The 13,907-nt window shown below is 39.5% G+C and overlaps 2 protein-coding genes across 2 annotated transcripts; both read right to left on the bottom strand.

Moving 5' to 3' along the window:
* Nucleotides 1–1,428: 1,428 nt before the first annotated feature.
* On the bottom strand, nt 1,429–5,500 carry ptger3 (prostaglandin E receptor 3 (subtype EP3)). Its single transcript, XM_047587332.1, has 2 exons — nt 3,404–5,500; nt 1,429–2,714 (listed from the first exon to the last, which is right to left on the bottom strand). Exons 1-2 carry the CDS (start codon nt 4,253–4,255, stop codon nt 2,388–2,390), a joined length of 1,179 nt encoding a protein of 392 aa, XP_047443288.1. The 5' UTR covers nt 4,256–5,500; the 3' UTR covers nt 1,429–2,387.
* Nucleotides 5,501–5,891: 391 nt separating this feature from the next.
* Nucleotides 5,892–10,581, bottom strand: zranb2 (zinc finger, RAN-binding domain containing 2). The gene is made up of 10 exons (XM_047587333.1): nt 10,416–10,581; nt 9,347–9,399; nt 9,129–9,237; nt 8,867–8,949; nt 8,693–8,769; nt 8,442–8,606; nt 8,198–8,355; nt 7,637–7,696; nt 7,025–7,174; nt 5,892–6,784 (listed from the first exon to the last, which is right to left on the bottom strand). Exons 1-10 carry the CDS (start codon nt 10,469–10,471, stop codon nt 6,727–6,729), a joined length of 969 nt encoding a protein of 322 aa, XP_047443289.1. The 5' UTR covers nt 10,472–10,581; the 3' UTR covers nt 5,892–6,726.
* Between the last annotated feature and the right edge of the window lie 3,326 nt (nt 10,582–13,907).

A 13,907-nucleotide genomic window follows, 5' to 3' on the forward strand; every position in this document is an offset into this window, starting at 1 on the left:
CGAATAGGCCTGGTCCTGGCACAAATTAACACCATTAGAATTAGATCAAAACGACCCTAAAGAGGCTCCTGTGTAACTTTGACATTCTATTCTAATAATGTGCTTGGTGCAAAAAAACACACACAAAAATTGCACCTTGTGGATCAATAAACTAAGGCTTTAAGATAATTCTGTCTCATGTTACTCTGTAATGCCCTTGGATTTAATGAACATTCATATTTCATAAGAAAAAAAACTGTGCTTCGGAAAAGCAGAAAGCACTCTCTGTAAATATTGTGTCGGCTTTTACTGGGTCCATTAAGGATTGTTGAAATGTATCATGTCTGAATGAATTCTTCTTCTTCCATTTTCCTTCACATTTTGGGGCATGGGTGCCATGCAACACCCTGGAAAATCCATAACTACATGTAGGGCTAGTCAGGTTTAATGTTACTTTGCATAATAATTTTTCCTCTGCTTAAGAGCTTGAAGCGTCTTCTGGACACCAGACAGAAAAAGGTGCATGACGCAGATTCAAGCAATTTTAAAAGACAGAGTAAAGCTGCCATATCCCGCAGCAACTTGTGAATAAATGCAACCATTGTTTTCAATAAAATCACAGAGGTGGCTGGTTGAAGTGCACTTTAACTGCTGCACAATGTGAAACACATGCTCAGAATAGATGTTCTTAACACGGCCACAAAGTCAATTAGTGAAGCATTCATTAGAATAAAAACTGCTCATGTAGATGTGGCACCACTTAGATGTTAATACAATTGATTGTTTGTTGAGGAGTACATTTGTTTCTTTTTCCACCAGCGTTGCACATTCATGGCCGACAATGATCACCGGTAATGAAAACAGACCTGTTTCTGAGCAACACTTGATGAATGTTTTGTTTCCCTTTTGTTTTCATTCAACAAACACTGTTAATTCTGAGGGGACCAATGAGGCAGACAGCTTCACAATCAACATAACAGAACCCTCCGTTGGCTGATGACCATATATATGGCAACAGAAAACACTCATCTTTAACGTGGGTTTTTGTAGACAGCAATTTCCAGCAGGCTCGTTCTGAAAGGCAAAGGCAAGACCAGGCATGGCAGCGTGCGCATCAGCCAATAACCTTGCTGACTGATGTGCTGAGAAGGCACATGTTGCTTTGTGGTGATGAGAAATTGTCCTGAAACCTGAAGGTTACCATGACACCAAACCCTTGTCTAGTGTCTTTGAATGCTCTTGATGAAAATATTTGCAACAATGAGATGAGAATATTTAAAGCCAAGTCAAGCCACAAAACGTCATATTTACACCATGTAAAAAGGAATGGATGGCCATCAGCTTCCAGTGACATTTGCCATCCATTGCTTCAACAATGACATTTAGTCAGAAGTGCAGACTTTTAGAAAATACACTGATTGCATCTGAGAACTCTGAAAACTGGCACTGTTAAAGAAATGAATAATTTATTCTGCTTAGGGGTAACATCAAGGATGAATTTTAGCTGATACTAAGAAGAATGAACACTGTCACCCACAGACTGTCAGAAGCAAAACTAAGTTACATGTCATCTCAATTTTGAACATGAGCATCTTTAATTACTCTTCTACAATTTAATGTCCTTTCTCTCAAATATTGGGATTCACAAAAGATATTTTTAAGAGGAAATTACTGAGAAACATACTACATAACTATTTACTGATACATTTCATATTCAGCAGGGAAGCTCCCAACAAAATAAAGCCTTCACATTTCATAGTTCTGGCTGCTGGCCAAGGAACATTGCAAAATTTACAACTGCTATGCAGCAGGTATTATTATTACAGACATTAATAAATAACCTTAAAAACAGTTCCAGTTTAAATTAGCGTTTTTCCCTTCTGGATGGCCTCTCTTCCTTTTTGAAGCAAAGTGGTTACATTTCATGTAAGATATTTACAATTAAAATTAAACTTTTTACATTTTCTTTAACAACAATCACAGGCGACGTTTGTCATTTAGTTGGCCTATGGCTTCATGTTACAAAATGCAATGAGCATGAGATGCACCACTTTCATATCAGTCAGTTTGAAGTCACTCATATTCAGATCTCATAAAAACCATATGAAAACAGTAAATTGGCAATGAGAGAGTACCTGGCAGCCGCACAGCAGCCAAATCCAAGAGGTGAATTGGCCATGCTTCCACGTGCTGATTAGGTGACTTTGAATGGAATGTCTTGTAAGTAAAGCAAATGCTAAGAGTGGACATGGTGGGATTTCACTGACAATGACACAGAGGCTTTGGTGTCTCTCTTAGCACAGCATCCTATTGTGGAGGGAAATCTATTCCACTTTTATTTACAACCATTTCCGCATCCCTCCAAACATCCTGTGCTATCTCATGAGGTAGCGGTTGCTGTTGAAGGTTTAGCTGCTCTGCGATTTACAAAGGTTGTTGCTGTCTTGGTTCTGTTTGTTAAGGGCATCCAGTGCCGTCTGGTTCTCCTTCTGTTCCTCTACAGAGCAGTTGGAGACAGCATTAGCCATGATACAGAACTTGCGCAGGAGGATCTCCCGGAGGAGCAGATAGACCCACGGATCCAGGATCTGGTTGAGGGAGGCCAGGCGTATCGCTGTCAGAAAAAAGTTACAGTCCAGTTGTACATCCTGGCTAGAGGTGTGATTGGAGACCATTGATGTTGAGTTACATTCATGGGAGGATACGTGGGTGGAGATCATCCTCAGCATCAGCACCTGTAGGGAAGAGATTGAGGGGAAATGGTGTTACTTTGTGAAATCACATCACATTAAGAAAGCCTCCCAGAAACAGATTTATTGAACACAGGTTCAGATTTTAATATAATGTAATTGTAACCCAACAACAACCCTGAGCAGCTATCAAAACAGAGCCAAACCATTCTGTTCACACTGTGGGTACTCATTTTGTCTGTTAACACACTGCTGTGGCTTCTATTAATATCCTGGTGGGACAATCAAACATGTGACTGACCTCACAGCACACTGAACAGACCCCCCAAACAGAAGCCTAAGTAAGTGGATTACCTCTTAATGGAAAATGGCAGGAGCATTTCAAATGAATCATACGTGACACCATATATCTGTAGCAAAGTATGGATGTTGTCAGAGAAAAGAAAAATGAAGCAATATGTGAGTTTGAGTGAATGAGCGATTAGGGAAAAAGAAAAGTGCTTGTCATGCACTCCTGCGAATAGGATATGGTGCATCTAGAAAGATATTTGGGAGGTTTGTGACAGGCAGGCCACAATAAAAAGAAGAACAAAACAAAAATTATTTAATAAGATTATTATAATGCATGGGACTATAACTTTAAATAACCCAATTCTGTTCTTAGTGACATAAATAAGCAGAGAAGAGTTGAGATATATTCTATAATAAACGTAGAGGCTCTTATGAGGACATACCAGCAGAGGAGACCAGCATATAAGCAGGACACACATAATCCCCAGTAGTTGAATGACTGTCTCCGTGGTGAGCCTTTCCCACTGTTTTGAAGACTGAGACGTGCCAGATTTGGTTTTACACCGGATAATTAATCCCCGGATTGTCACAACGTTGCAGGAAAGCGTTACAAGCAAAGAGAAAATCCCAAGTGCGGCGAAAGTGATGGCGAAAAATGTGTTGCCCGGGGTCGCATTGTCCCCCGTACTGATGAAGCACCAGGTGCCCGGCCACTGGCGCGTGTACTTCCCGACCCCTGCGATAGGCAGCAGCGCGAAGAGCAACACAAGGCACCATATGACAGCCAGCGTCTGCTTTGTCACACTTGTCTTCATGTAATTTGAGTACCAGTGGGGATTTGTTATTGCCATGGCCCTTTCAATTGCCATGGCACTGGCCAAGAAGAGAGCACACAAGCCAAAAGTTGTCATGCACACGCCAAAAAAAGCGCACAAATTCCCAGACGGGTCGATATAGTCCCATTTCTTACCGGCCCGGTAAACTGATATTACAATTGGACTCGTCAGAAGCTGTCCGAACAGGTCAGTCAATGCCAGTGATCCAATACAAAGCAAGAACGACCTTTTCCTTTTGTTTTCTTTCTTCCTGTAAGAGATATACACCAGGATAAGGGCTAACGAGTTTCCCACCATGCCAGTGATCATCATAGCTATAGGAAATCCAACTGATGCGTATCCACAACTAGAATTCTTGGTGACATTACTTTCACGCAATGTCTTGGAGACGTTGGAACCCAGCATCTCTCCAATAGTGGTTTGCAAGTCCCCCAGAAAATCACAGTTGTCTATAGTCATACTTCAGGGAAGGATAGCCTTATATACGAATCACTCCATTTATATCTGCTCAGCGTCCTCTGGCGCTCCTAACTAACTGCTGTGCGTAAAAGCGCGTCAGGTCCTTTAAGGAGGCGGGACCACTTCGAAAGGAAAAGCATACGAGGCTAAATATTTCATATTAACCGAACCGCAAAGACTCTTTGAAATCATTTGTGAATGATGTATGAAATCATGCATGTGGTGTTTTGTAAATGTATGTTTAAAAGTAAAAGCTGTGATATTTTAAGTATGGAACAATATCTCAGCGGTCCTTTCGGACGCCACAAGTCACTGTCAGACGGACTCACCGGACGAGACGGAGAAATGAACTGACCTGTTTTAGGAAGTGATTGCAGACTAATAATGGTCTTAAAGCATCTGAAAGCAGAACTAGAGCGTAAGAGGTCTGTATTAAATCATTAGACTCCGACTGATCATCATTAGGAGAAAAGTCGCATTTATGGAAATTAAGTTATGCATTTCTCATCGGTACTAATTTTTGCGTCCATGATTTATACGTATTACTTCTTTTACAAATGAGCTTTATAATTCAGTAAAGTCAATTACATAATGGGATAAATGGGTAGATTACATGAGACATTATTACTTTAATATATTGATCGTGTTTTGATTGAATTTTACAAACTTCAAACTTTTTTTGTTAACTATTAATTTGACCCTATTAAAACACAGTCCACGGCATTTAGCATCACTGCAGCTCAACATCTGCCACCTGTTGACCAGAATGAGAAAGACAGCAGACATCACTTCATAGTCAGGAACAGCCGTAATAATGCTGGCTGCATTCTACTTAGGAGAGATCATACTTTTGTGCTGGTAAAGTAGTGGGACACTACATGGAACTGATTCATCATCAACACGCCTGCGCCTCCTTGAAGGAGGTGAGGTCAAAATGTCAACCATGGAAGAGGTCCTTTAAGAGTTAGTTTTGGCTATTGCACAACAGGCCTATTTAAATAAAATCACATCTGTACTTCCTCAACCAAATAACTAGTAAAAGCCCAAAGGTTTCATAAAAAGATTAGTAATCTTTGAACCATAGTGTATAGGTTAGTTCATATTAACAGTAGCATTAAATATACAATGCAGAAAACTATCTGAAAATTTACCATTTACCAAATTCTATTTAAATACAAAGATAACATTGTGTAAAAACCTGCACGATTTTTTAACTGCTACAATTTAGCGGCATAAACCGTCATTGTACTTCTATTTGATTATTTTTAAATTTGACACTTTTTACACCCCTATATTAGAGTTTGAACAACTATAATATAAACTACAATGACTTGTAATGCAATAAATTTGGTTTGATTCTTATGACAATATACTGTTAACAATGATGTGTACAGAACCAATTAATTCTTGAAAGTACATTTTACAAACAATATTTTTAAATAGTATTGTTTACCAAAATCTACGCCTACTTTTTAGATGCCAGCATCATAACCATTTTTACATAATTGTTAATTCGCTGCAATGTACTAGTTTTTCTCTAGCTAAACACTCCTAGACTTAATTATGTTACAATTAATATTCCATTCTATTCACTGTGCAAAATCCTCAAATTAAACACACAGGAATTACCAAGAAGCAATGTTGACAGGATTTTATTTACACGTGTACATTTTAGTTGCTTGACCAATAGTAGACTTAGACTGTATTGCCAGATTTTACCATGAATGTATGTTACTGTCATTACCCTAAACTGGAGCAAATTTAAAAACCCTTTCAGTTCATTAACCCCCCTCACCACCCAAATGAAAAATGAAGAGAAATAACTTGATACAATATTGTCAAAACAGGCCAAAGAAAAGTACATTTAAATCTAAACCAAATAATCTTCAACTTACTGTTTCCTTAGAACAAGCAATATTAAAAAGTAAAATACTTACCTTGAAAACAGAAAATATATATTTTCTAATAAAACAAATACACCCAAATTCATGGCTACATGACGTCTTTTAAATCGGTGCATAAGTATTCCAATTTCTTATTAAAAAAGAAAAAGTTATTTATTAAAAAAAAAAAAAGGAAAATCTATGGTGTTTGCTATGGCCAAACATATACTTTATAAGTGTTGTTCCAATTTCCCAAGAAATGGGTACAACTAAATTTACTTGCAAGGAAGGTTTTCAACAGAACGGGTTTAAAATGGAATACAGTATATCTGATTATCTTATAGGACCAAACATTAATGTTTATTGGACACCTATAGTTACAAACACTTGTCACAGATTGGGAAGTATGTATGTTTTAAAAAGGGTGAATGTGGGATACGGCAAAGTGAAGTCATGTTGCCACTGTGTTTTCTGACGGAAGTAAGACTTAGGAAATTGTTTGAGAATGAATCTGGTGGTTGTTTTTTTTGCAACACAACATGCACTTCTACTAAGATTCCTTTTCTTGGTTTAAAGGCCATAATAAAGTTATTTCTTTTTTGAACTGGAGCCAGAATGGGAGGATCCAGAAGAGTGGTGGCGGCGCCTGAAATCACACAAAGACCATGGGAAGAAGGAGAAAGTCAGCACAGTCAAACACTGACATGCATGTATACATAAAGAAAGTACAAGGTCATCAGATATAAAATAATTAATACATGGCGAAGAGTGACTCTGTAAATCTGAATTCCCATAAGAGATGCAACAGATGCTATATAGTATAATAATAACAACAACTATAATCATCATCATCAGTGCCATGGTGGTATTCCACAGAAACCCAAACCTTTCGGACGAACGTGATCTAGAGCGCCTCCGTTTCCTCCCTCCAGATGAGGACCTGGAGCGACTGCGCTTCTGTCCCCTATCAGGTGAGGAGGAGGGTGAGTGGGACCTCTTCTGGGGAGAGGAGCCCTTTCCAGACCTGGAGCTTGATCTTTTGGAGGAATAAACCAAGCATTGAGGTCAGTAAGATCGAGGCAGGGCCTCACCAGTGTGGGTATTCATTCATTCAAAGCTTCTCTGATTAAGAGCACTTAATTATGAACGAATTGGATGTTACCCAAGTCGAGGAAATATTTAGCTTTGTTTAAATATAGTAACTCAAAGGCAGCCTCACTCCGGACAGAAGCTTAATGTCTTTATAGACATCAGAGCGGCAATAACTTAAAAGTCAAACTTTGTACTATGTATCATCTCAGGGCAAAAGAGACTTGAAATAAAACTGCACCGAGCGCACTTGCGTTATGATTTCTGACCAAAATGCTAATCAGGAGACGGAGTACAATAATTTATACCGTCTCTGGTAAAACATGAGTTAGGGAATAGGACTGTTCTGGAGTTTTCTGCCCCACACATACACTCTCTAAAGAGAGAGAGTGCATGTCACCTCATTCACCTGGAGTGAGACCTTGAGCGAGATCCAGACCTGGAACTGGATGAGCTTCTAGAACGGGACCTGAAAGACAGAAACAAAACCTTTCCAATATTTTCAAAAGAAGGCCATTGGCTACGAGATTGGTTAATGTGAAAACGCAGAGTCATAATATTTAGCAACATGCCAATGTTTAGAAATATCTCAGAAATCTACGTCTGCCTACCAGTATCATTAGAACAATTTGGCACATACTGTATCTACAGAACAAAATCCTAAACACATCAATCCCGTATAAATGGAGTATGTGAGGCACTAAATGGCAAGAGCAAAAATACTACAGTTTAATAAGTGCACTCCTGTTTGTCTTCAAAAATATCAAAGACATTTAAAAACTCAGCAAGAATAATCACTCAGATCGCACGTCAAGTTTCTTACATTGCAGAGAGAGAGGGGTTTCAGAAAAGGGGAAAACAAGAGATCAGCAAAACAAGACATTTATTGAAGTTGATCAGTGAACCAGAAAGAAGATTGAGCTGATACTGACATTTTGCCCGGAGTTACCCTTGACCTGTACCCTTTTACCTGGACCTCGACCGAGAACTGGAGCTGGAGGAGCGGGAAGAAGAGCGGGAGCGTGAAGAACCAGAGCGGCTCTCCTTTCTCTTAGCTGGCTTGTCGTCCTCGTCACTGGCATCAAGATCGTACTTTGACAGGTCACCATCATCCTCTTCATCATCATCCTAGAGAGAAATTGCTTTTTATTTCCTATCTGATAGCATAACAATATGTTATAAAATGAATCTCTAGTTTCATTTAACAATCTTACATCCAGTTTGTATTTAGACAGGTCACCCTCTTCCTCCTCCTCGTCTTCCTCTTCCTCCTCATCTTCAACTTCAGCTTCAACTTTTGGCACCTCTTTCTTTTCAACTTCTTTTGAGGAAGATGTGCTGTTACTCTTCCCACGGTACTTTTTCTTTTTCCTACCAAACTATGGAAAGAACATTTCCTTAGATGTGCCCACTTTACTTGACAGTACATGTAGTACTGTAGATAGGCTGAACTCTTAATGCTCACCTCATCATATTCCCCGTCCGATTCCTCCCGTTCAATATATTCCACATTCTCCCTCTCATTGAAGCCTCCACCATAACCTGAAAGTATATATATTAAAAAAAAAAAAATAAGATCAATAACTACTGATCAAGGACACACCAGCAAAATGAGAACTTATATAAATCACCAGGTTACCCGTTCTTTCTTCAAGCTTGGCATATTTCGGTGTGTTACACATGTTGCACTCTGATCTTCGAGCCCAGTTCACATTGCCACATCTTTACAAAAACAAGAAGATTAATGTGTTTTCACATGTAAAAAAGTTTACGTTGTCACAGGATGCTTAGTTACACATTTCATTCCATGACAGGCGCATTTAACACTTCTTTATGACATGGGTGAAGCTGAAAGCATACAAGCTTGATGGTCATGTTATTATTTTAAAATAATCGCATACGTTTTGCATTGCCAGTCATTTGCACTGAAAAGGCCTCTACTCTTCTCCGCAAGAGTCTTCCCAATCTCCGTTCCTCCTGCTTTCATCATCTTGGCCTCTGTGGTTTTCTCTGTGGAAACAATGGTTTCAATACAGTAGCTGTCTGGAAGAATATGCAAACCTTCTGCAAGTCCAAATATTTTTTTACATACAGCTTTAGAAAAAAAAAAAAGACTCACCTCTTCCACATCTGTTACAACTCGTTCTTCTTGCAAAGTTCACGTTTCCACATCTACAGAAACACAATAAACGAATTCAATGTTCATGCAGACATGGCTTGCATTTCTTGCTTAATCACTCATATATGAACTGAACTGATCCACCCGCAGTTTGTTATTTCGTCGTGCACTCCACATGGAGGGCCTACTAACGGATAGCTAAAGTTGGCATCCTTGTCACAATTTTAATGGAATTCCCTCGTCCCCTCCTTCATAATATGCCTCTGGACAACGACTCATGATTTGTGTCCCAAAACAATGAAAACACCATCCACAATAGACAGCGATGAGACCGCAACCCATATGAGCTAAAGGTGACCGGATTTCTGAAATGAAATCCGGGGACATGTATTTCAACTCGGATTAAAAAAAAAAAAAAAAAAGTGTTATCAATATGAAATGAAGAAAGAGGGGCAATTACGATTTCATTTATTTTGACATATTTATTCATATTTAAACTGCTATATCTGTAATGTCAATAGCAGCCCGATCATGATAGTTGCAGTCTGAGCGCAACATGCGCTCACTAGCGCTTCCTTTCCGGCTACTGTAATAACCGTTGTTGTAGTCGGCGAGCAACATTTTTCTTTCTCCATAATATAACGCTAAAATTGGGGATATTTTCGTGGACACCATTGGCCGAGGGACAGATCATCCAAAACGGCGACTGTCCCCAGAAATTAGGGACGTCTGCTTACCCTAGCTAAAGACAGCTAGCTTGCTAACGTGGGAGTCTGCGGCCACTAACAACGCATGGGTCTGCGTTGTTAGTGGCCGTGTCTGTGACACCTAAACACGATAGGGTTACGTGCACTCCAAGCACAATTGCCGTGCTCATATTCAGCATACTTATAACGCTGCAAACGATGTAGATCATACATGTAAATGTTGGCTAGTTTCGTAGCTGGTCGGCGTTAGCACGAGCCAAGTGCTAAAAGGCCTAAGTTACTTAGCTCCTTAGCCGCCTGATGCTAGATTTAACCCTCGGTAAAAAGAGTGCAGACTCATTCAGTGTGTTTGGAGCTCTTACTTTTTGTCTGGACATATCCAGTCACCGTCGCTGACTCGAAAACTCTTCCCCGACATGTTTGTGTCTGTCCACGCAGACTGGCTCGCTGGCACTGGTGGCAGGTCAGGGTGTGCTTCCTACTCTCGCGGTATTCATGCAGCAGCAGCGGTTAGCTCGACGGCCCTCCTTCCCTCCCTCCACCTCCTTTCACTGCTGCCTTCATGTGCTTCCATGTAGCTCTTGAAACTCGCCTCCTTTTTGCACGCAACTTGGACATGTGTACCACTTTACATGGTTAGAATGAACCCAACATCGTGCAAGCTATATGTTGGGACAATATTTTATTTAAATGCTTACATTTATTGAGGCGTGTAGCTTTGTTCCGTAAAAACACTCGTTGAATGCCACTCACTCCGTTGAGTCATTGTCTTCGGAGCAGCATATTTCATAGTTCTAAAAGATTAGAATGAAAAAATATAATTCCACCAACTACACTATTACCTTATAAAACGACACAGCAATTTAATAACAATAGCAGTAATATATTACGTTTTCTATTCTGAAGAGTAGTATTTAGAAAGAGTAGAGTAGAAAATCCTTGAATGAAACATTGAGAAAGGACTTTAAAGAAACGTTACACCATGCAAATAAAGTCTTATTATAATACTTTTCTGCAAATGTAATGGTTAGGTTATATACTCACAGGGCTCAGTCAGTTGTGTTTACTCAGCCAGTAAAGAGTAAGTAATGCAAATATCTCACTTAACATACCAGTTTTCAGGAATATTCCAGTAATATAGAGTACAATAGGACAATAACCCTACTATTGAATACCATAACGCTTAATATCCCAATATTCATGCAATTGGATAAGAAGTGTCAGTAAAGTTTCACAGAGAGTGAAGGGTAATTAAAATATTTAGACAGTGGCAGTGTGTGTTCTACTGACTGTACGCTTCCTTGTTTAAAAATTCCCAATTCAGATCCTGTTTCAGATAGCACAGATCCTGTGTGGACTACGTTTTCTTGCAGTGTAATTATTGACCACTAGATGGCAATTGATACCAGCATTTATTGCTGCGGATCTCCACACACCTCCTGTTTTGTATTTTCCTGCCTGCTCCCTGATTTACAGTGATTTTGCTTGTTCATCCAGATCAGGTCAGCATAAGGTAATGTGGGGGAAAAAGTTCCCGCAAAAGGTTTGTGTGTCATTAATCAAATGTCCTGCAAAAGTTATGGTTTAGTATCCCCAAGTTGGGGGTGTCTACCCGGTGTGTCTCAGATTAATTTAACAGCAAAAAACAGGGTAAAATATGTCTATGTCTGCTATTCAGGGTAAACATCAAGCTTATATTTGTATAGATGATGAAATGTAAAAAAAAAACAAACAAAAAAAAAAAACTAAGTCAACTAATACTGACACCAAATCATTATAGTCTAAACATCAGACTAGTTAGCACGCAGAAAGCAGAAGGCTGTATGTTGCTGCCAGAGAAATACTATTAATTACAATGAAGCAAGGGCTTTATTTTGTATTTATTTCTCAAGTGATAAAATTCTGTAACTGCAACAGCTTAGGCAGCTCTCGAATTCCCTTTGTCCAACCTCTCGGTCCAAATGATCCTTGGAGGTTGTTATCGCAGCTGGAAAATGACCCTAAAGCCTTTTCAGTATTTCAGACTTTTGCTTTATTTCTTTGGTCTCAGTTCCCTTTTGCCTGTTTTTGGCAGGTGTGAAATGACACTGCTGAGGCATGTCCCTTATGTCTCGGATGAGATGAGGTTATTTAATTGAGTACACTGGAGATGAACTGAACAAGATCTTTTTAATCATACTTTGTTTTAATCATCATGTAGCTGTTAGGCAGACGTGCTCTTGATTTATGAACCCCACACAAGGTTTATTAGGACAAGGGGCCAGTAAAGATAAGGTTCCAGAGGCGAGGGAGGCACATTTTTTGATTTAGCCTCTTGTTGTTAAAGGAAATTATTCTTGGTCTTTCATCAATATAATTCATAACATAATATAGCAGAGCCAGAAGTTTGGTATTGCATGAAAAAAGACACTAGACACACTGTTATTTGTTCACTGTGCTATTCAGGTTCTGTTTACTTCATTACAATCATTTTTTCATGAAGGAAGTTTTCCTTGTCTTCTTTCTGGAGCCATTGCAGCACACATGTTTTAGCTGAGGATGTTCTTTTTGCTAGCTTTCATGCCCAGAAAGAATGAGGGGAGATATGAAGCAAATGAAAGCATGAATAACTAATAAGGAGACAGTGCCAGTGCTGTTGTTTATTTGCAGCACAGAGTTGCATGAAAGATTCAGAGAGGAGTCAGGCAATTAAATAGCACTTAGGTAAACAGCATTCAATTACACTAAATTGGCCTCATTGGCAGTAAGGCTTTCTTAAGTTTATTGTGTCTTTTTCTTGCCAAAAAGCCTACCATCTGATTATGTCCCAGGTCAATAACACAACAAAGAGAAATTTTCACGGGTGTCAATGAGACCTTGACTTTACCGTTTTCTTGTCCAATTGCTGGTCACGGCTATGGGTTCATTCACAGCATGGTTTCTGACAGGGAAAAGCAGCCATGTATGTAGGCTTGAAAAAAAAACTGCTGTAAGCCGCCAGGGCTTTCCAGTACTGACAGATGGCAGGGAACTGTTCCATAGAAAAGGGTGAAGAGTTGGAGGCTGCTGGACCTTGGCACAATCGTTCTCAGTATGATGATTCAGCATTAATCAGGGGGTGACATGTATTTAACACCTGCCAAACAAAAGTCAGCTGTGAGACTGTTTGTTAACTGGATGCCATTTACGCCTGTTTTTTTCTAGGACCATCTAACACAGCGAGAGAGGTGGCCCTGTGTTCAGCAGGTGAAATGTAAAATGATACAGGACCTCGTCAGAATTATATAACACAGACTACTGCACAGTGAAACAGCTCATGCTGTGAGATGTGCCACTGCATTGTGCCATATCTCCTGTCCTCTCATCCAGTCCTTATCACCAGAGAACATTCATTGTGGGAGCCAGAAAGCATGCATTTCACAATGTAGCCCCAACACTTCCCTTAAAAGCGATCTAAAAAACGTAATATGATGTGTAAAATGTGAAAACAATAAATCCAGTATTTAGGAATGATAAAATGCGAGTTGGAACAGGTTCCTACTGATCATCATTTTTGGTTGTATATTGAAGCATGTTATATCAAGCAACTATCCATTAGTGTGGCTAATTTGATTTGTTTTGAGATTTCTTTAATTGTTTTTGAATTTCTCATTTTACCCACTCTGTAGGATAACAAATGATGCCCTTGTAAGATAGGCATGAATTTGAGGAGAGACAGCTCCAATACTTTGTAGGTGATCTTCAGCATTCATCGCTGACAGTATCAATGCGTCAAGTCCCACACATCATGACAGGCCAGACAATTGGAGGAGTGATGCTGGCGCAAAGTCTGAGACCCGACATTGTTCTTCAAATGGAATCAGAGAATTTCCACG

Source organism: Mugil cephalus, chromosome 6 (genome assembly GCF_022458985.1).
Source record: "Mugil cephalus isolate CIBA_MC_2020 chromosome 6, CIBA_Mcephalus_1.1, whole genome shotgun sequence".
NCBI lineage: Eukaryota > Metazoa > Chordata > Actinopteri > Mugiliformes > Mugilidae > Mugil > Mugil cephalus.

Bases quoted from the DNA above. Each gene is read 5' to 3' on its own strand.
- ptger3 (XM_047587332.1), bottom strand. From the start codon at position 4,255: ATGACTATAGACAACTGTGATTTTCTGGGGGACTTGCAAACCACTATT. The intron at 2,715-3,403 runs GTATGTCCTCAT...TCTTCCCTACAG, and splicing joins TATGCTGGTCTCCTCTGCTG to GTGCTGATGCTGAGGATGAT.
- zranb2 (XM_047587333.1), bottom strand. From the start codon at position 10,471: ATGTCGGGGAAGAGTTTTCGAGTCAGCGACGGTGACTGGATATGTCCA. The intron at 9,400-10,415 runs GTAAGAGCTCCA...GTGTTTCTGTAG, and splicing joins TGGATATGTCCAGACAAAAA to ATGTGGAAACGTGAACTTTG. The intron at 8,770-8,866 runs GTAACCTGGTGA...ATATACTTTCAG, and splicing joins CAAGCTTGAAGAAAGAACGG to GTTATGGTGGAGGCTTCAAT.